Here is a 23,574-nt window from a genome sequence, read left to right as displayed (position 1 = left end):
TTAACATAAGCTACTTATTCGATAAATGGTTTATACTGATGGTAAAATCTATTGAAAAATATAAACAGTGGCTAATTTATATTAAAAGATAATAATCGACATGAAGATGATTTCTAGTATAATTTATTTTGTTGATTATTATATCTATTTGCATAGTCTTAAAAATAGGCAGTGTGGGGACTTCCCTGATGGCCCAGTGGCTAAGACTCCATGCTCCCAATGCAGGGGACCCAGATTTGAACCCTGGTTGGGGAACAAGATCCCACACGCTGCAACTAAAAGTTCACATGCCACCAACTAAAGATGCTGTGTGCTGCAACTAAGACTTTGTGCAGCGAAATAAATACATAAAAAAATAAGCATCTGAAGAAAAAAGTTGGCAGCATGAATGTACATATTTAAACCTTTATAACTGCCTTCCTCACCCAAAATAAACATAGTCAAGAGACTGAAAAAGCACCCAAAATATACTAAACAAAGTAGTTTTTAAAAATTCACAAAATAAAAATGTCTTCTTATTCTCCAGTGTAAGAATGTAGGTGAGTGTCACACATCCATACTGTAAAAATTACACTGGAGATATTTAAGAAGGCATTTCCACAGAAAGATCTATTTTACCTTATTTCATCCGTAAGTCACTTTTCTAAAGGCTAAACACAACTCTTTTCTTTTTAAACACATTAAAATTTAAGGAATTATTTTGGTGGTAGCTGGCAGAAAATAATTTTGCCTGAATTAACTGTACTAAAGATATAGTTTAAATATAAAGTTTAAGACTCTTGTCTAATCTGTTACATGATTCTATTTTCTTTTAACAGCTATTGTATATCTCTTTGTTCTCAAGACAACTAAGCTGCCTAGGCTTGTGAAGAATGGATCCTGTTTTCCTATTCTCAATAATTTGCTATGCACGCTTTTCCCAAGAGAGCAAGATTAACAAAACCTACTCTCATCCTGCACACTAGTGCTAGTCAACTAAGACAAATATGTTCTTCAGGGTGTCAGTATGGCTGAGGCTAGTTAAGAGCAAAGACTCTAGGTTTAAATTATAACCCTCACATTTACCACCACTGAAGCCTTTGGGAAGTTACTTTAATCTTTCCATGCCTGTTTCTTTACCTATAAAATGAAATCATAATAATATCCATTCCACAGGTGTGAGGATTAAATAAAATGTATATAAAACATTCAGAATACTGCCTGGGCACATGTAAACCGTATTTTAACATTGGCCATTATTAAGAAGCATTTTTGGTTTGTATTCTTTAAACCCAAATAACAGTTAAGGTTCTACATATTTGAGGATTCAACCCATGGTTTCTAAGTTGTGGATTAGATCTATTAATAAGCAAACCTACAAAAGAGACAAAAATCATTTACGTGCAGTCTCTGAGATTTCTCACAATCTTATTATATTCAAATAGTACTTGAAAGAAAGTCACTGCTTCCTGGACTGGTATTTTCCTATACACAGGTGGTAGGCTAAAAAAATTGTTCCTCACTTAACATACAAAAACACTTCAGTAGATTGAACTCATCTGGATCTTCTAAGAAGACACTATCCGCACTATGTTTAATACCTGATTCGTCAGAAAGAGAAGATCTGCAACATCAGATAAATGTGACTCCATCACTTCTGATGTTCAAAATTCAAAACAAGTAGAAATAATTTTATAAACATTTCACCGTAATTTTCTTTTACCTAAGTTTTCAAGGTCTTTCTTGGTGACAAATTTGTAATCATCATAAACTGTGCTTTCTGGGTTCTCTTCTAATTCTTCTGTCAAGTTGTCCAAGAAGGAGCACCACCTGGGAGCAGGACCCAAAACCTGCCGGGTTGACAGAAAGTTATTAAGTGTATACCCTCATCATATCAACTAACAGCCAGTTATTTTACAACCAGCTTCTATAAATATACTTTTAAAATCCTTGATTCCATCAGAAGTACTGAGAAATAACTGCAAAGTGCATCATCAAGTCTATAATGGAAAAGAATAAACAAAGTAGGAAGAAGCTTAGGCTTACAAGGGAAAAAAAATCTCAGTCTGGGATACAATGATATTAATGAATATTCCTACATGAGAACTATGAAAAATAAATAATGACTCAGGTACTAAGAATAACATCCATCTATATAGTTCCACCACCTCTCTCATTCAAAACATAAATAGAATTTACAAAGGCATACACTTGGCATAGCAGATTTTTTAAGTCTGTCATGCACGACAAACAAAAGTCTAAACAAAAGGAGAATCACCCTTTCTTAAGAGTTTTCAACTAATGACTTGACAATTACATTCTATCTTATATGGCCCATTTCATGTAGTTGATGAAAAAATTAAAATTCTGTGTATAGAATTCTTCAGATTTAACCTAAAAGGGGTGGCCAAGATCCACAATTAGTCCCAACGAAAGGCTGAGAAACAAAGGATTAAAGAGAATGTATAACCAAGTAATAAAATATGGATACTTCAATTTGTAACCCAATTACTTCCATAAAATAATGATTGTTTTTCACTTTTTTGCCCTTGATACAACTCTTTCCCACCAGATGCCTTTCCCACTGAGGTCAACATTTATCCCAAAGGAAATAACACTCAGCAGGAAAGCCAACCTCATGGTAGAGGCTTTCAGAAGAGAGAACTCTGGGCTCTTACAAAATGAATCTATCCGCCTGTGTATTCTGTAATCAATCAATTAAACAAAGAACAAAACTCATAGTGGAAATTATTAAATCTAGCTTAAACTTTTTAGAGAAAGGAAGGCAGGAGGAAGAGAGTTACATCAAAGAAAAATGGCCCCTAATATCCTTTTCAACCATTAAAAAAAATAAAAGAAAAAAGCAGATGTTAGATATAGCCATACTAATTTAGTTTTATTATTTTGCCTGATTAGAAAGACAGTGATCCCACCACTCCTGCCAAAGGCTATGGGGCTCATGAACAAGAAAAACAACTCTTAATGACCATTAACAAGTACCACTGAGAATTTTCTTACTAGCGTAATCTATATAATTCTTAAAAACAGAAGGAAAGGTCTTGATACACTAAGTTGTTTGACTAACCATAAAAGACAAATCTTGAAGAAATGCAAGGCATTAAAAAAAAAAATCAATGTAGACCACTTTAAAGAACCTGTTCTGATATTAAGCAATTTTAGGACAGTCGCTTGAAGTCAACAAATACTGATATTAATTACTACTAGATATAAAACACTGTGCTAAACCAAAGTCCCCGACCATGGTCTTACCCCCCAAGGAGTTAAAAAACCTAACTGGAGCAGATAGCGTGTATGTGTGTGCACACGCATGCACATGCACACACACTCAGCTGCTTAAAGCAATGGACTGAGATTGCACTGAGTCCCTGTGGAAGACAAGTGAGGGCCAGATGAACAGGCCGGGTTGGGATAAGCATATCTGAAAGGACTTCCAGCTGCAATGAACATGTGAGCAAGCTAGGAAAACCACAGGGCATCTTCTGAGAGTGGGAGTTTAGGCACCGGAGCTACAAAGGAATCTGCTTTCCGTCAGTCACAAAGCTGCAAGAGTGCAGCTCTACCACGTGCTGCTGTATGGCCCAGGACAGCAGCCTTCTCTTTCAGACAGGAACAAGGTGTATTCACTATTAGCACTTTTCCGGGACGTTAAGATCCAAGGTAGCTTCTTACAGGAGGGTCCAAACTTCACCTGTTTTAAGTGCTTAATTTCCAGTACCTAGAACATTGCCTGCCAAGTAGCAGGTGTTTAGGGTTTCATAAATAAATCGATTCTTACATAAAACACATATGAATGCATTTAAGATTTCCAAACAAGACTTAAAAGGTCTTGTCTGGCAAAAGTATTTTTTAAATTGTCCAGGACCTCACAATAGTTTCACATTTAAACCTTATATCAGTCATAAACATGGGGTTCAAAGACAATGAAAAGATACTACTCTGTGTTTACTGACTATTCCCGGGGAAAGAGATGGAGTATCAAAATATCAGACCAGATCTGACTTACTTTCACGTGGTTCTTTTTTATTATGTTTCTCGATTGTTGTCTGGATTCTAATGGAATTGTTGCAGATTGCCTCTCTAGGGACAAGTCTGGCTAGGTAAATAATCTCTGCCATCAAATTCAAGACCATCAAATTTTACAGGAGGAAATAGTTCCATCAAAAACAAGAAAGTCTAACGGGCTCATTTTATTAATCACGTTTCCCTACTTCCTACTCAGAGAAAAAAACATCAAAATGATGATAACAAAGTTGAAATTACTGATTTAGCTGGCATTAACTAGAGGTTTTATCCACATTAGAGCTTTCCGCAAAGGTCTACCCCCCAATAAGTTGCAAAAACAGTGGTTGGCTTAACCAACAAAGAGAGTTTAACCACATCATGCACAGCTCTGATGTATCTGTAACGACCACAGTATTAATTCATGTGTAAAATTTCCTCACCATCTTTACTCATAAAATGTTAATCCTTCAACTAAGATTTTAAAATAAATTAACTTATTCTTAAAATTCAGGCTTCACAACTTGAAGAAAACATCTTTTTTTTTTAAAACAACCGACATACTATTACTACTATCTCAAAAGTTTCTAGGTTTTCTGTAGTATCATTATATTGTTATATTCTCTGCTGCAGTCAAAACGGATTATTCTTTGATGATCTACATTTTTATGCAACTAAGAGTTTTGTTTCAGAAACCTGGTGAAGATTCTTCTATTTTAAACTTCAGTGATCTATGATATTCCACTGTTTATTCATAAAGAATTTTCTAAAGTACAGGTTAGTAAAAGTACAGAATTGGAAACTGACTCAACAAACTGCTATAAAGGATACTGAGGCGTTTCTCAGCAATTTTAATGACAACCAATTTAAACAGAAATACCTGTCCTCCAAAAGAGAGAATCTTTATCGGTGTGCTATGGGACGCCCTTGACTCAAATGCAGCCAAGTATCTGCTTGCTCTAATCCATTTGGGGAAAAGAACCAATTTGAAGGTACATGAAAATACATGCCACATGCCCAAGATTATTTGTCTGCATGATTACAAGCTACCTGTAATAGGTTAAGCATATATGCCTAGTTTAAAACCTCAAAATTCTCATATATTCTGGTAACGGACAAAAATGATGAAGAGTGGGGAGGAAAGACAATGAATATTCAAATTCTCAGAGAGTTGACAGAAAATGGTATCCCTTCCCTTCTTCTTTTTAAAAACCAATGTGCCACACCTAAAGCTGGGTTAAGGCAGAACTAAGTATTGAGGATTACTGGATGGATGGTTTTAATAGATCGAGGGTGATTAACAATTATTGACATTATTCGAGACAAAGAACCAACTGTACTAACTCAATATAGATGACAGTCTTTTCCATTTGCTTATAACAATACTGAGAGTATTTCCTACTATTAATCTAAAAGTCACTGACAATATAGAATAGCAATTAAACATGAAATTGTTATCTTGAGTTTTAAACTAATTATCTAAAAAAACAATTTAAAAAACTTTAGTAACTAAGAAAACTCTTAATTACTCCATTTAGTAGAACTATATCAGCATATAATAAATAACTTCCTTCTTTTTTCACAGTAACCCTGAATCAAAATGGGAAATTAACTGTATGTAAAATACCCAAGTGGTCTAATACATACCAGTTAAAGTTTCCCCCAACTAGAATTTTAACCCATATCTAATGTGGACTCTGTTACTCCCACTGTAAGGCCAATATTCTTTATTAGAAACTGCTGGGGCCAAAAAGCATCTGCAACACAGAACCTTAGGCATTTTCCGAAAGGTAACACAGTAGGTATACTGCATTTACGTAAAGTCTTCAGTGGTGTATGGGTCAGTGGTCCATAACTAAACATATTAAAAGTTTTCTGAGGCAAAATCCATACATCTTCATGCTAGTGATCTGGATAAACAGACTATAGTCTTGCCATTACATGTCAGATTTGAGTCCTAATGAAGCATTTCTGATTTTGCTGCCAATAAGTTATAATAAAACAAAACAAAACAAAAAAACAACTAAGGGCTTTCTGGACTTCAGAAGGGCAGATCAGAGATGATGGAGTATACTGTACCGTAAATATCATTAACCACTATTAATGATGATAATTTTTCTAAATGGAAAGCCTCTACCTTCAGAAGGGGAATGGGATTTTGCCAACTAAGACGACCAACCCTGCGTACATAAACTCAAAGGCAAACTTCTTTTCAAACCTTCCCTCCAATTTAAGCTGAATGACACCACTAGCACCAGCATGTATTTTCAAATTCTGACAGCTGGGGATTACTAATAACCGATCATAAATAAGCCTAAGACAAGAGAAGACAGCTGGGTGAGCCAAGGGAGTGACCATGAATTTGAGCATGTAATTGCATTTGCAACATAATGAGCTGCCTAATTGCATATTCAAGTTTACATACATTTGCGTGAGTAATTATGAGTCATTTAAAGGTACCTGACTTGTAGTGCTTTGTTCTCATTCCTAAAAATCAGATTAGCAAAAGAGCGATTTAATTTTAACATTTAAAAATATTTATTTTAAAAAGGAGAAAAATTATTATCCACCATGGTTTCAATTTTCATTCCGTTTTTAAAAAGTAGTTTAAACACTGAAATAAAATGATAATAAAATAAAATAATTGTTTAGTTGCTAAGTCGTGTCCGACTACAACCCCATGGACTATAGCCTGCCAGGCTCCTCTGTCCATGGGATTTCTCAGGCAAGAACACTGGAGTGGGTTGCCATTTCCTTCTCCAGGGCATCTTCCCCACCCAAGGACTGAACCCGCGTCTCCTGCACTGGCAGGCAGATTCTTTACCCCTGGGCCACCAGGGAAGCTCGATCATAAAATAAGGCCAGGTGAAAAGCAAAAAGTAGGATCACTTATGCCACCCTACCACCATCAGCCGACAAACATTTTAGTGGCACACTAACTATATATTATATCCTCTCCCTCCCAAGCCTAGTTAAAATGACAGTAAATCAATATAAAAGATAATAACCTGCAAGGACAAAAAGAACAAGAGAAGAAAATACAGTGGTTAACAGATTTAACACAGCATAAATTACAGAGGTAATAACAAGGAGGAGACTAGATTTATTCCTTAAAGTCCTTGAGACCCAGCACTCCCAGGCTCCATGTATCTGGGAAGACAGGCCTGAACAGAGGGGAGATGACGGAGTTGATGAAGCCCCTTAAGAAACCAGAGGACCGTTCCCTGGAGAGAGTGAAGGAAAGCTGCTCCATGTGCGTGGATACCCGGTGGTGGTGACTTGAGCTGTAAGGCTGGAATCGACAAACTAACTGGCAGCCTACACATCAGAGTACGTGGCCCTCCACCCCGTTTCCAACCCAGGAGCCACACGCGTGCTGCTGGGCTTCCATCCCTACCAGCTGAAACCCCCAGCACTCCTGGTGAGAAACTGGGGGATTCTCTATAGAAAACTAAAGATCCCCAAAGAGAGCCTTCCCAATGTTGCTATCTGGGAATTCTCCAATACAGGCACAGACCTCACTTTATTGCACTTTGCTGATACTATGTTCTTTAGAAACTGAAGGTGTGTGACAACCCTGCGTTGTCAGATGACGATTAGCAAGCTGTTGATCCCTGGGATCAAGAAGATCCCCTGGAGAAGGAAATGACAACCCACTCCAGTTTTCTTGCCTGGGAAATTACACGAACAGAGAAGCCTGGCAAGGCTACAGTCCGTGGTGGTCACAAAGAGTCAGACACGACTTAGCAACTAAGTAGGAGTGTGTGTGCTCAGTTGCTTTCTAGGCATCTCATGGACTGTAGCCTTGCCAGGCTCCTCTGTCCACGGGATTTCCTGGGCAATAATATTGGAGTGGGTTGCCATTTCCTTCTCAAGGGGATTCTTCCTGACTCTGGGCTCAAACCCTATCTCTGGCATTGGCAGGTGGATTCTTTACCGCTGAGCCACCAGGAAAGCCCCCCTCTTTTTTTAGCATTAAAATATTTTAAAATTAAGAAATGCACATTTTTTAGACAGAATGCTCTTGCACACAATATAGCATAATGTAAACATAACTTTTATATGCACTGAAAACTAAATGCATATATCCACTGGAGATCTACTGACTTTGAGCTTGGTGATATTCAGAACATGCAAGCTTAGTGAACACCAAATAGTCCTGCTAAATTGAGGAAAAGGGCTTAAAAGAATTACTCTCAAGTGAACCATGGCCAATTCGAGAGAGCAAAAATCTTATTCAAAACCATGACATTCCTTCATAAACCAAATGTCTTCAAGTTCTCTTTTAAGTATTCAAAGCTGTACTATATTTAACCTAAGTATTTCTAATTTGAGTTAGAATGAAAAACTGTTCATTTTTGCTTTTTCCAAAAATTACAAATAGTCATTAAATAGTATGAAAAAGTCCTCAGCTTCCATCTTCCTTCAAAGCTCAAGAAAAAAGGAAGAATCTTAACATGGTCCTTTTTCGAAGTCCACTGTTAAATAGGGCAAACGTGCTCTCGTAGGGTCTCCTCCTCATTCTCTCCTAGAGAGCCTGACTGTGGCTCTGCAGCAAGTATCACTGGATGTTTATCATGTTCCACGCAGTTTCCTCAAGTTCACACCCAGAGTCCACAGCTCCAAAGACTCCAAGCAATGTTAAAATCTTCTGCTTCCAGTCTTTTCCGGTCCCAATTTCCTAACTATGCTAAAAATGCTCAACCTTGACGGCTATGTCTGCACATAAGAATACATGCAACAGCCCCATGGGTGCTAAAGGCACTTGGCCAATTTAATCATTTGAGAATGTATTTATCTTTTTGATCACACACCTGGTAACACCCACTCTCCAAGATCTTGTTTTGTCATTTTATTCCTGCCAGGAGTTACACAGATGGTTTTAGTGTGCTATCCTGGTTACCACATCAGCAGTTTCCTGGTTCTACCCTACTTCCTTACAGGCAAAGGAATTTATTAAAAATTTTTCAGCATATTCTGATGCCTTCTAATTCTAAAGTCCATGTAAAATCTAAGGGTATCCTGAAGAAACTTGGCAGAGACATAGGAAGAGTAAAATGTTTTAAAATTAAGGTTACACTCCTCAACACTGCTATTTTTTTTAGGGGGGGAGTCCAAAAAATATTTTGCCCCAACATTTAGCAGTTAATATTTATCTACAAGGTACCATTTGGAACTAGGAAATCCTGAAGAATGAACTTTAAATTCAAGCAAAAGAAGATTTTCCATATATTCCCAAAGAAAGCCAAAGTAGAGCATTATACTGACAGAGCAAAAGAGGGTAAAAGAACCCAAGTTGAAGTCATAATTGAATAAAATGTAATCAACTATAATGCACTTCAGTAATTTTCTACAACCCAGGTGAAAAGTCTATTTCAGATTTTAAATATGCATGTTCCCCACTATGATGATAGACAGGATTCCTACACATGACAATATAATGGCCCTACTAGGATATACAGGCTTCCCTGGTGGCTCAGACGGTAAAGCGTCTGCCTATGATGTGGGAGACCCGGGTTCGATCCCTGGGTCGGGAAGATCCTCTGGAGGAGGAAATGGCAACCCACTCCAGTACTCTTGCCTGGAAAATCCCATGGACGGAAGAGCCTGGTAGGCTACATCTATGGGGTCGCAAAGAGTCGGACACGACTGAGGGACTTCACTTTCTTTCTTCTTTCACTAGGATATACGGTATGTGTGTGTATGTACAAGGTTGTGGGAAGGATGTAGTATGTATGTTGTATTAATCTTTTCTTAGTGAAGTCTTAGGATAGATTTCAAAAACCTGACATAAATCTAATCATTTTCAAAAAGAGAAGTGCTTTATAAGGAAAAGCATACATATAATGACATATTCAAACTCAGAATGAAAGGAAAGCTATGTTGTTTGATGGGGGGAGTGATGAAAGGGAAAAGATCACCTCCTGTAGCAGAACCAAAAACTGGACTCCAAAAATCAGACTCCATGGTAACCAAGGCAAAAAGTGACGTATAATAAGGTAGAGGGACACTATTTACTTGAAAAAGAAGCGTACTGATATATCTGGAAAGAGAAGCTCTCTTTTAGAACTAAACTTGAGAACCATTTCATAGATCTCTCTCTAAGGAACTCTAACTGGACAGTATTTCTTTAAAACACGTTTACGAAAGAAACTTCATATGACTGTTAAACATCAAAGAAGCATTAAACTGTTATTTATGAAGGTCCAAGTAACATGATCCAAGCAAAGAGCTTGATGACCTAACTTGACTCTGTGTTGTCCAATACAGTAGCCACTAGCTACATGTGGCTACTTAGACTTAACTAAGATGGAATAAAATGTAAAATTCAGTTCCTTAGGCACTGCAGAGTACATCAAGAGAAATGCTGGGTTGAATGAAGCACAAGCTAGAATCAAGATTGCCGGGAAACTATCAATAACCTCAGATATGCAGATGACACCACCCTTATGGCAGAAAGTGAAGAGGAACTAAAAAGCCTCTTGATGAAAGTGAAAGTGGAGAGTGAAAAAGTTGGCTTAAAGCTCAACATTCAGAAAACTAAGATCATGGCATCTGGTCCCATCACTTCATGGGAAATAGATGGGGAAACAGTGTCAGACTTTATTTTTGGGGCTCCAAAATCACTGCAGATGGTGATTGCAGCCATGAAATTAAAAGACACTTACTCCTTGGAAGAAAAGTTATGACCAACCTAGATAGCATATTCAAAAGCAGAGACATTACTTTGCCGACTAAGGTCCGTCTAGTCAAGGCTATGGTTTTTCCAGTGGTCATGTATGGATGTGAGAGTTGGACTGTGAAGAAAGCTAAGCGCCTGAGAATTGATGCTTTTGAACTGTGGTGTTGGAGAAGACTCTTGAGAGTCCCTTGGACTGCAAGGAGATCCAACCAGTTGATTCTAAAGGAGATCGGTCCTGGATGTTCTTTGGAAGGAAACTCCAGTAATCTGGCCACCTCATGCGAAGAGTTGACTCACTGGAAAAGACTCTGATGCTGGGAGGGATTGGGGGCAGGAGAAGGGGATGACAGAGGATGAGATGGCTAGATGGAATCACCAACTCAATGGACTTGAGTTTGGGTGAACTCCGGGAGTTGGTGATGGACGGGGAGGCCTGGCGTGCTGCGATTCATGGGGTCGCAAAGAGTCGGACACGACTGAGCGACTGAACTGAACTGAACTGAAGCACACTGAGCGCATTTCAAATGCTCAATAATCACACATGGCTATTTGCTGCCATGTTGGACAGAGCACATCTTGGAACGTTTCCATTAGAGAAAGTTTTCTGAACAGCACTGGTTTAGAGAACTCAAAGAAATGAGTGGTGAATACCCATTAATAGGAAAGTAGGCAAATAAATTATGACATACCTATATAATGAAATATTGTGGAACTATTAAAAAGAATGGGTTTACTTTACATTTATCTGATCTGATCAGAATAATGTTGATATACCTTTATAGGACAAAAATCTCTCTCAGAACAGTATGCATCATGAGATCCCAATTCTGCAAAATCACACGCTAGTGTGTGGGCAGGGTTTGCAGGACAGGCATGGAGGGAAAGAGAATGTACACCATCTTGTTAACAACGCTAGTGGGAGTGGCAGTTATGAAGGACTTCTTCGGTTCATACATTTCATTTTTTTTTAAATAAAGCATCTTTCCTAAAGTAAAACAATGTTCCCAAAGGCAGAGAGGCACACATACAAATGGAGTTACCAACTGATCAGCAAGCCATACAACATCAAACTGAAACATCAATTGTTTCAGATGATCTTTACAAAGAAGCAGGGGTCCAGCCTGTAATTCAGAATCGAGGCCCTTAGTGAACTTAGTATATTTGTGATATTGACTGAGAAGAGACCTTTACGAAAGACAAAAGCTCTTTTTTTCTCTCCAGAAAATTCAAGAACTTAACTCACTCACAACTTTCGTTTTGAGAAATATCAACAATCTCAGAAATGCAGATGATACCACTCTAATGGCAGAAACCAAAGGAGTACTAAAAAGAGCCTTCTTGATGAAGGTGAAAAGGGAGAGTGAAAAAGCTGGGTTAAAACTCAATATTTAAAAAACTAAGATCATGGGCATCCAGTCCCATCACTTCATGGCTAATAGATGAGGAAAGAATGGAAACAGTGGCAATTTTTATTTTCTTGGACTCTAAAATCACCGTGGACAGTGACAGCAGCCATGAAATTAAAAGACACTTGCTCCTTGGAAGGAAAGCTATGAAAAGCCTAGCCAGTGTATTAAAAAGCAGAAATATCACTTTGCTGACAAAGATCCATACAGTCAAAGCTATGGTTTTTCTAGTAGTCATGTACGGATGTTGTTGGACGATTAAGAAGGCTGAGTGCCATAGAAATGATGCTTTCGAATTGTGGTGCTGGAGAAGACTCTTGACAGTCCCTTGAACTGCAAGAAGATCCAACCAGTAAATCCTAAACCTATGGTTTTTCCAGTAGCCATGAACAGATGTGAGAGTTAGACCATAAAGAAGGCTGAGTGTTTAAGAATTGATGCTTTTTAACTGGAGAATACTCTTGAGAGTCCCTTGGACTGCAAGGACATCAAACCAGTCAATCCTAAAGGAAATCAACCCTGAATACTCATTGGAAAGACTGATGCTGATGCTCCAATACTTCGGCCACTTGATGCAAAGAACTAACTCATTGGAAAAGACCTTGATGCTGGGAAAGATTAAGGGCAGGAGAAGAAGGGGGCAACAGAGGATGAGATGGCTGGATGGCATCACCGACGCAATGGATATGAATCTGAGCAAACTGCAGGTGACGGTGAAAGAGAGGGAAGTCTAGCGTGCTGCAGTTCATGAGGTTGCAAAAAGTCAGAGATGACTTAGCTACTGAACAACCACCTAATGATCACCAAGCCCTAAGGATGTATTACCTCCTTATTGTCTCTTCTGTGTCTTCCTTCACCACCCATTGCCAGTATCTCAGAGGGAGCTCACAGAACTTTTCCTGATCAATTACAATCCTAACTCCTGCTTCCCTGGTGGCTCAGACGGTAAAGAATCTGCCTGCAATCCAGGAGACCCGGTCTGATCCCTGGGTCAGGAAGATCCCCTGGAGGGCTGCAGTCCATGGGGTCAAAAAGAGTTAGACAGGACTGAGCAACTAACAGGCACAACCCCTGCTTCAAAGTCACCCCTTCCTACAGGCAGAATAATCTTATCCCCATATCTGATCTCACACCCCTGAATAAAACCCATCAAAATCATGCCACTCCACTTTAAACCAAAACCAAAAACACTGTACAAAAGGTTTGGATACAGGCCTTTTTATCTCTCCAGTTTTACTTATCTCTTGCCCCTCCCTATCCCTGGAAAACCTAAGCTCCTTCCCAGTGCACTGAACAGATCTGAGGCTCTAATTTCAATCCCTGTGTGCAGAAAGCTCTCTCTTTTTGCCTCTTCACTGGTTAATTCCTACACATCCTTCAGGATTCAGTACAGGGACTTCCCTGGTGGTCCAGTGGTTAAGAATCTGCTGTGCAATGCAGGGAAGTCATGGGATCTTGGCTCCCCAACCAAAGAATGAACCTGGGCCCTTGGCAGTGAAAGCATGGAGTCCTAACCACTGGACCACCAGGGAATTCCCTCCATTTAGTAATTGTGGCCACGTGATGCGAAGAGCCTACTCACTGGAAAAGACCCTGCTGCTGGGAAAGACTGAAGCAGGAGAAGAGGGTGGCAGAGGATGAGATGATTGGATGGCATCACTGATTCATGCACATGAGTTTGAGCAAACTCCAGAAGATAATGAAAGACAAGGAAGCCTGGCATGCTGCAGCCCATGAGGTCACAAAGACACGACTGAGTGAGTGAACAGCAACAACAACAATTTTCACAACTACCTTCTAGAGCAATTTAAACTGCTAATAACACAAGTCAATCCCACAATCATCACCCAAAAGGGCATGGGGGAAAAGCAGATGACACTGAAGCAAGGAGACGGATAGACGGAGGCTCATTATATCCATCTTTACTCTTATGCATATTTGAGATATTTACATAATAAAATTTTTTAAATGAAGTGTCAAATACACATTCCTTCAAATCAGCACATGTTCAGTGAGGGCCCACGAAGTATTGGACATGGTTCTAGTCACCAGGGATACAGCGGAAAGTAAAACACACAAAAGTCATGCCCTGAGCGTGCTGACATCCAGGCACATGTGCACTGGAAGACAAACTTCCCTGGAATTTGAGAGGACACCATATTAAAGTAAAAGAAAGTCCAAGTCTTAGAACTTTCTTTTTGTTTTCTGAATTAGCCTGGCCTTTTAAAAGAACTTAATCCAAATTTCTTACCTATTTGTATCACTTGTCTATTTTTAAGTTTAAAAAAGAAAAAACCAAACACAACAACTCCACAGTAGGTAATACGCATATTAGTCAAAGAAAGTGCCAGAGGATTCAGACCATCAGACAAACTCAGAAACTAAAAACTGACCCCTGGCTGTAAGCACTACCTTCTACCACCACCCTCTAGGCGACCATACCAACAGGCCCCTGGAGTACCAGAGTGATTCCCATCTCTCTTTTGCCCGAAACAAGAATGGTAAAGAGATGAACCTGGTGAGCACCAAGACAGAAGGAATCACCAGAGCTGGAAAGACATGATCTTTGGTCAATATTTGATTCAAAACTAAAAATCAGCATCTGAATAGGAAGGTTTCAAGCACACAGGCATGCCAGATGTGCAACCGTTTTAGCAAAAACAAGTATCATATAAAAACATATTAACAGAATAAAGTCAATGCTATACGTGCGTCAAATATTTCCATATGGAAATTACGTTCATTTTTACCTTGCCGGAACTGAAATTAACTTTTGAAAATGTGACAGGATGTTCAGAAAATTACTTCCTGAGTGTTACACATTAATGCTCTCTGTGCGTCTGCTATTCTGGTGACCCAATAAAATGTGATGGGAAATGGAGAGGATTTCCTTTGTTGAGAAAAATGCCAAAGATACTGTTACTGCCTGAAAGTGTTTAGATTAAAATAGGAAGTCCACATTTCCCCCTTGTAAAGACACAAACAACTTGTTTGTATTAGAACAGATGCTTTATTAGCCACCTGACACTCATGCCTTACTTCCCATTTCACAATTTTGAACATATAACTGAAAGATTACAAATAGAACACGACACCTTATAAAGCAATTTCATGCATAAGAGAAAATTCAGTTACAAGAGATCTGCTGTGAGGTTGGGTAAGTTAGAAAATAAGCTCACTCTGCTTTTCATCCCTCTCTTTTTCTGCTAATTAGAAAAAGTAATGAAAATACATGGAGCTTGTAATTAATTGCCACTAACCTGCTGTTCTGCCTGTAAGTGCCTCACGTATTTTTCTCCATAAAATTAGGTCTATCACCTTCCATAAGATGTCTTATCCCACAGATCTTTCCTATGGGATTGGCTTTATCTTTTAAATGCTTTTCTTAGAGAACAAAATTAAATGTATGTTCCATCTATATTATCATGAGTCAAGACATCTAAAAAATACCCATCTCTGAACTCAGAGTTGAGCTCAATTTAAAATGAATCAGGTTTTTCATTCATATTTGTCTTCTCTTTCCTTTTCCACTGCTTCCTGTATTCTGATAGCTCTTTCCACACACTCAATAATGAAAATTTTCTTCCTTAGTCTAATGTGCATCATTTTCTTTACCTCCCATGGGGTGCCTTTCTTTTAGGAACTTATTCTTTTCCTAAATCCTATAAACATTCCTTCTCTAGATGGTGCCTGATAACACAATTCCTTTTTTTTTTTTTTTGATAACACAATCCCTGAACTCTTTTTCTGAGCTTTCTCTAATCCTCTATCTGTGAATTATTTCTCAATGAACAAGCATATTAACAAGCCCAAGATCAGCCCTTCACTGTGTCTCTTGTCCTTCCCCAGCCCTACTCACATGTGGAATCACCGCCAACATCCTGCTCAATTTATTCCTTTGACTTAGAACTGAACAAAACCCCCAAACCCTTTTTCATAGATACCACTGCAAAGCCCTATCTCACTCATTCTGAACTTGCTAACTATATTTAAAATTTCTTTCTCTTTCTTCTACTCTGACCACTGTATTTAATACTTCTGAGCTGTAATTTCATTGGTTTAACTTCTTACATAGAGACCAGGTTCTACGGTCAAGCAGCTAAGATTAACAACATGATGCAAAAGAATCTGCCTGCCAGTGCAGAAGACCCAAGAGACTCAGCTTTGGTCCCTGGATCAGGAAGATTCCCTGGAGGAGGAAACGGCAACCTACTCCAGACTTCTTGACTGGCGGGCTACAGTCCACGGGGTCACAAAGAGTTAGACACAACTGAGCAGAGCACAGAAGAGCAGCAATTAAAGTCAAACCTGAAAACCCTTCGGGCTGCCCTTCAGTAAGTCTAAAAGAGCACGTGTGCCTCGGGTGTCGACCAACATCAGATACAGAGGGCAACCTGCAGCCAGGGGCCTTGTCACCGAAAACTTATCTTAAATTACCAGAATCATCCTCAGTATGGCAATGCTATGAGAGGTACTGGGAACAAATATCTTTTGAAGAAAACACTCAAGCAGTCCCTTTCAAATCGCATGCCTCATCTCAACCACATAACAGTGATCTCTAAGAGTTTATAATAACATGGGAAAACAGGGAGTGAGAAAAAAGCAAGATATTAGATCATATCAATTAAAAACAATGGAAAAAATAGAGCAAAATGGTAAAATGTGTTTGCCCTTCCCTGACAGCTCAGTTGGCAAAGACTCCACCTGCAATGCAGGAGATCCCAGTTCGATTTCTGGGTCAGGAAGATTCGCTGGAGAAGGGATAGGCTACCCATGCCAGTATTCTTGGGCTTTCCTTGTGACTCAGCTGGTAAACAATCCACCTGCAATGTGGGAGACCTGGGTTCAATCCCTGGGTTGGGAAGATCCCCTGGAGAAGGGAAAGGCTACCCACTCCAGTATTCTGGCCTGGAGAATTCCATGAACTATGTAGTCATGGGGTCGCAAAGAGCTGGACACAACTGAGCGACTTTCACTTTCACTTTGGTTAATGGAAGAGTGAGTTTTCTACTTGTCTTTATTGGCCATTTTCTATAGTGTGCTTTTGATAACAGAATGTGGGAAATGGACTTCAGCTTTAAAACTGATTTTTAATTTAAGCAACCAGATTTCATCACTGCTTTCTGTTTCAATCAGTTCAGTCAGTTCAGTTCAGTCGCTCAGCTGTGTCCGACTCTTTGTGACCCCATGAATCGCAGCACGCCAGGCCTCCCTGTCCATCACCAACTCCCGGAGTTCACTCAAACTCACATGCATCGAGTCGGTGATGCCATCCAGCCAATAACTAACAGCAAAACCAATGGCATTCAGTAGTACTCTCTCAACCTCTAGTTTACATGACCTGTAACAGACTGAACAGTATCAAATATTTCTCATGTCACTTTCTTCACTCACATCTGTGATTTTGTCACAACCTTTTCAGTATATCTTTATTCTGTTCAATATCACATTCTTCCTAGCTACATAAAAGCCCACATTCATATAATGTTAAATATAAATACTCTTTGCCACTGGACCCATCAAATTTTACTCAACGCAGAAACGTACAGCAGCAATAATCAGCTGAACATCTGTCAGGCAGCAAGCACCATGATAAATGACTAAGTGTCTACTGCACACAGCTGTCTCACAAAATCATTCTTCCTTTGTAGCTCAAGAAACAGAGGCTCAGTCAGGATAAGCAACTTGCTCGAGGTCACCAAATTTGTAAGTGGCAATCCAGGAATTCAAACTCAGGTCAGATGAATTTTAAAATTCCTTCCATAATCAACTCGGAATGATGAAATGCCTTCACAATCCAGCTCCGGAACTAGCTTGTCATTTGACCTTGAGCAAATGACTCAATTTCTCAGCTATCAATGAAAGGGGTGGACTAGATGACCTCAAAGCTCCTGACCTGCTCTAGGGTTCTGTGCTTCAAAAGCTTCCCCTGTTCCTTTGCAGCCTGTGGCAAAACCCTTTATTGTGGAAAACATTTCAGCATTTATCTGTCCAGTTCATGCTCTGTCTTGTCTGTCCTCTGATGCTAGAAAGTTCCCCAGATACATCTGGTACTGCCTCCTTAAACTAAGAAAATACGCTGCAAATGGCACTAGAAAACCGGAATTTCTCAATTAAAAAAAAAAGAAGAAAACAAGAACTTTGAACAAAACTACTTCTGTCACTGTCTCTAATATCTCTCTGCTTAAATGAGCAACTGAGAGGAAAATGTGATCCATCACTTTTAGGATTCCATGTGAGCACTAACATATTCAGAGCACTAACATATTCAGGGCCATTTCAGCATATACTACTGGGTCAAAGAGATCTGGGGAATCTCTGGTTTCAGATTAGTAAACCTAAGAGCCGTCAGTCTTGGCTTTGAATCGAACTGGATCAATGGTCCATATTAGAAGCCAAATCTTAGAAAGCAGCAGGCACGGCACTTCCAGTAGCTCCAGCTAAAAGCACAGGAAGAAAAACGATGCATTTCCAATCATTATAATGCATAAGCCCATCCTATCCTAGATGCAAAGCCAACATTCCCACACATTTCAAAAAAGGTACAACAAAAGCTCAATGTCCTTACTTTCATATCCTCCTTCTATATTTTTTTTAGGAAAGAGGTTATCTCACAACAGCACCAGTAATACATCTTCTGGATGAGGCATTTCTTTTAGGAATCTGTCAGCCCTCACAAACATAATGCTTCAAAGTGAAAGTGAAGTCACTCAGTCATGTCCGACTCTTTACAACCCCACGGACTGTGGCCTACCAGGTTCCTCCATCTATGGGATTTTCCAGGCAAGAATACTGAGTGGGTTGCCATTTCCTTCTCCAGGAGATCTTTGCGGCCCAGGGATTGAATCCAGGTCTCCTGCATTGTAGGCAGAAGCTTTACCATCTGAGCTACCAGGGAAGTTCAGAAATGCATAAGGACTGCATGACCCTAAGATTCTGTGATCATTCTGATTAGAACATACTGTCAAAGCAAAGGAACTGATCCTTATCCTGCTGTATAAAAATTACAGTCTAGCACTTATGAGTCATGTTCTTAACTTTTTAACTTCACTAATGGTAGCAGAAAAAGGCAGATGCAAAAAAGCAAAATGGTTGTCTGGGGAGACTTTACAAATAGCTGTGAAAAGAAGAGAGGTGAAAAACAAAGGAGAAAAGGAAAGATATCAACATCTGAATGCAGAGTTCCAAAGAACAGCAAGAAGAGATAAGAAAGCCTTCTTCAGCGATCAATGCAAAGAAACAAAGGAAAAGAACAGAATTGGGAAAGACTAGAGATCTCTTCAAGAAAATCAGAGATACCAAGGGAACATTTCAGGCAAAGATGGGCTCAGTAAAGGACAAAAATGGTAAGGACCTAACAGAAGCAGAAGATATTAAGAAGAGGTGGCAAGAATACACAGAACTGTACAAAAAAGATCTTCACGACCCAGATAATCACGATGATGTGATCACTCATCTAGAGCCAGACATCCTGGAATGTGAAGTCAAGTGGGCTTTAGAAAGTATCACTACGAACAAAGCTAGTGGAGGTGATGGAATTCCAGTTGAGCTATTTCAAATCCTGAAAGATGATGCTGTGAAAGTGCTGCACTCAATATGCCAGCAAATTTGGAAAACTCAGCAGTGGCCACAGGACTGGAAAAGCTCAGTTTTCATTCCAATCCCAAAGAAAGGCAATGTCAAAGAATGCTCAAACCATCACACAATTGCACTCAATTCACACGCTAGTAAGGTAATGCTCAAAATTCTGCAAGCCAGGCTTCAGCAATACGTGAACCGTGAACTTCCTGATGTTCAAGCTCCTTTTAGAAAAGGTAGAGGAACCAGAGATCAAATTGCCAACATCTGCTGGATCATGGAAAAAGCAACAGAGTTCCAGAAAAAACATCTATTTCTGCTTTACTGACTATGCCAAAGCCTTTGACTGTGTGGATCACAATAAACTGTGGAAAATTCTTCACGAGATGGGAATACCAGACCACCTGAACTGCCTCTTGAGAAACCTGTATGCAGGTCAGGAAGCAACAGTTAGAACTGGACATGGAACAACAGACTGGTTTCAAATAGGAAAAGGAGTACATCAAGGCTGTATATTGTCACCCTGCTTATTTAACTTCTATGCAGAGTACATCATGAGAAATGCTGGACTGAAGAAACATAAGCTGGAATCAAGATTGCCGGGAGAAATATCAATAACCTCAGATATAGAGATGACACCACCCTTATGGCAGAAAGTGAAGAGGAACTAAAAAGCCTCTTGATGAAAGTGAAAGTGGAGAGTGAAAAAGTTGGCTTAAAGCTCAACATTCAGAAAACTAAGATCATGGCATCTGGTCCCATCACTTCATGGGAAATAGATGGGGAAACAGTGGAAACAGTGTCAGACTTTGTTTTTGGGGGCTCCAAAATCACTGCAGATGGTGACTGCAGCCATGAAATTAAAAGATGCTTACTCCTTGGACGGAAAGTTATGACCAACCTAGATAGCATATTCAAAAGCAGAGACATTACTTTGCCGACTAAGGTCTGTCTAGTCAAGGCTATGGTTTTTCCAGTGGTCATGTATGGATGTGAGAGTTGGACTGTGAAGAAGGCTGAGCGCCGAAGAATTGATGCGTTTGAACTGTGGTGTTGGAGAAGACTCTTGAGAGTCCCTTGGACTGCAAGGAGATCCCACCAGTCCATTCTAAAGGAGATCAGCCCTGGGTGTTCTTTAGAAGGAATGATGCTAAAGCTGAAACTCCAGTACTTTGGCCACCTCATGCGAAGAGTTGACTCATTGGAAAAGACTCTGATGCTGGGAGGGATTGGGGGCAGGAGAAGGGGACGACAGAGGATGAGATGGCTGGATGGCATCACTGACTCGATGGACCTGAGTCTGAGTGAACTCCGGGAGTTGGTGATGGACAGGGAGGCCTGGTGTGCTGCGATTCATGGGGTCGCAAAGAGTCGGACACAAGTGAGCGACTGAACTGAACTGAAACTCAAATTTGGTATAAGAACAGCTAAAAATCACTGCAAACCAGCCACTGTCAAAACATACGACCATTATCTAAGATTGTTCAAACTACAGTTATCTGATTATCTCATATATGTTTTATTAATTTTTCAGCACATATTAATCGAATGCCTACAGCATAAAAGGCACTGCTTTAGGTGGTGGGAGTGTAATTGGGAAAAAAAAGAAACAGTATCTCTGTGTCCATGATTTTTATATCATAATAAAGAAAAATACACATTCATTACATATTTATTCATTTTTTATTTATATAAGTATATAAATAAGTAAATAAACATAAGGAAGATTTTGTGCTTCAGTGGAAAGTTATGTATAATCAAGAGTAGGGGATCCACAAACTTTTTCTTAAAGATTTTAGGGCTTGCAGACCACAGGGTCTTTCTGTAATAACTACTCAACTCTACCTTTTTGGTCAGAAAGCTGTTGTAGACAACATATAATAATTGAATGGGTGCACTGTTCCAAGGCAGTGGGCATTTAGTTAGGTGTTTAGTTTGCCAAACTCCTGGTCTAAGTGCACGCCTTTCGAGATTACCTGATTCTGATTCTATGGGACACATTTTACAACTCTGTAAACTGTAAGTAACCGACAGCAATGCAAGATTAATTGCTAACAGTCACATGAAAGAATTCTGTCCTGGACAGACAGCCCTCCATACCTTCGGAAAGCCAATCTATTCATTTGTACATTCCCAACTCAGTATCACCTTATTCCACGTAAATCTCTATTTTAGACTTCACCTTTGATGACATGTGCCTGATTCCTTTAATAAGTTAAATGAAATTTTTAACATGTTTATTTGAGATCTATGTGAAAGTCATGACTTTCCTTTTTTCTGAAAATTATTCTTAAACAGTTTTTGCCATCTTGACCCAAGACACACAGTGGACTCACCTGAAAGTGTCAGGGAGACTTCAGCACCAAGAAGAACGGCCAAGCACAGCTTGTTCCCTTGGCAACAGATGAATCCAAACGAGAGCTGCATGGACTCTGTTTTTCCAGCTTTGATTTTCCTCTCTACTAATTCTGCATTGGGGGCTAATTTACGACCTGTAAGTTATTTCCTGCTGCTGGCAGCGATGGCGAGGGATTCGGTCTTTTGCTCTAACCACTTGTCGATCTCTGTAAACGGATGAGTGGTTTTCAGAGATCTGTTCTCTGATGGGTGAGAGAAAACGGAGACTCTGGTCTTTTAGCCTTTTCCATTTTGTGGGGCGTTCTAAGTTAATGATAGGAGCTAAGATGTTATGCTGAGCAAAATGATAAGCCCTTGGAAGCTGTCAAGGAGAAGAGTGATCGACTGACTGGTTGCTTTTACATTTTATCTTCACTATTCTTGGCCATGTTAGGTTGCATACGGAATTCGCTGACCAGGTGTGGAGCCTGCACCCCCTGCAGTGGAAGCATGGAATCTTCAGCATCGAACCACCGGGGAAGTCTTATTTTTATATTTTAAATTAACCTGGCTGTTGTATGAAAAACAGAATGCAAAAGAGACAAAGCGAAAGAGGAAGGATCTGGTAAGAGGCCATTAAGGTAACCCAGATGAGTGGCAGAAGCAGAAGTACTGGAAAATGGCTGGATCTGAACCAATACTGGAAAAAGAGTTGACGGAGGTTTGGATGGACCGGACAAGGACACACGAAGAGGAAGAGGACGGGCGAGGAAACACAGTTGTGCCTGTGCTCTGGGCCAAGGAACTGAGTAAGCAACGAAGTGAGAAGAGGGGCGGGTGGGGAGCTGGGACCAGGCATTCTGCTGTGGACACATAACTAGAGGGCACCAATGAGATGTCTAGCAGAGAGGTCTCCACCTCCACGGCCCAGCAGACTGGTGGGTATGTGACTCTGCAGCTCCGAGGGGAAGGAAAGACTGGAGATAGAAGTTTGGAAGTCCGGAGCACACAGGTGTCCCTACGGAGCCCGGGGGACAGGTGAGCTCCCTGAGGGGAGAACAAAGAGACAAGGACTAAGCCCCAGCACCAAAGGGAGAGCGCCGAGGCTCAATCACCGGGCCACGCGAGCAGGAAAGGCCAAGACAGCAGACTGGCTGAAGGGCGAACTGGGCGGCGGGACGACAACCAGGAGAATGTGGCCTCCAGACACCGGCGCGGCCTGGCCGAGGGGGCTAAATGCCACCTAAGTGATCTGCAGACGAGATCTATTGTATGGGAGAAAGCACGACTGCCTGCACAATGGACTCTGCACGAAAAGCAGAACCTTCTGTCAGCCAAAGTTCTCTCTGCCGCCTGCCTCGTTTCCAGAGACTTTCACCATCTTGCCCCTAGAAGTGTGCTGCTATCATAAGACAAAATAAAAGACCAAGTCCCTAGCCCCAAACTTTAAAACGAGGAAGAGAGTATCTATATAAAAAGGAGACACAAAATACTCTGTAAGGTACTGTCAAATATAATGCTAAACTAAAACAATGTATTTGCCAAACGGACAGCTGATAAAAATATGTTATC

General features: G+C 40.0%; 1 protein-coding gene across 1 annotated transcript in view; it reads right to left on the bottom strand.

Annotated features, from left to right (window-relative positions):
* NOL10 (nucleolar protein 10) overlaps positions 1-23,574 on the bottom strand; it is a 93,083-nt gene that overhangs the window by 34,208 nt on the left and 35,301 nt on the right. The window contains exon 14 of the mRNA XM_052648217.1: positions 1,703-1,829. Within this exon, the coding sequence (XP_052504177.1) occupies positions 1,703-1,829 (127 nt within the window). The remainder of the gene's footprint in view (positions 1-1,702; positions 1,830-23,574) is intronic.

Source organism: Budorcas taxicolor, chromosome 11, assembly GCF_023091745.1.
Source record: "Budorcas taxicolor isolate Tak-1 chromosome 11, Takin1.1, whole genome shotgun sequence".
NCBI classification, from domain to species: domain Eukaryota; kingdom Metazoa; phylum Chordata; class Mammalia; order Artiodactyla; family Bovidae; genus Budorcas; species Budorcas taxicolor.
Note: the sequence above shows the minus strand (reverse complement) of the source record. Positions and strands in the feature narration are given on the sequence as shown.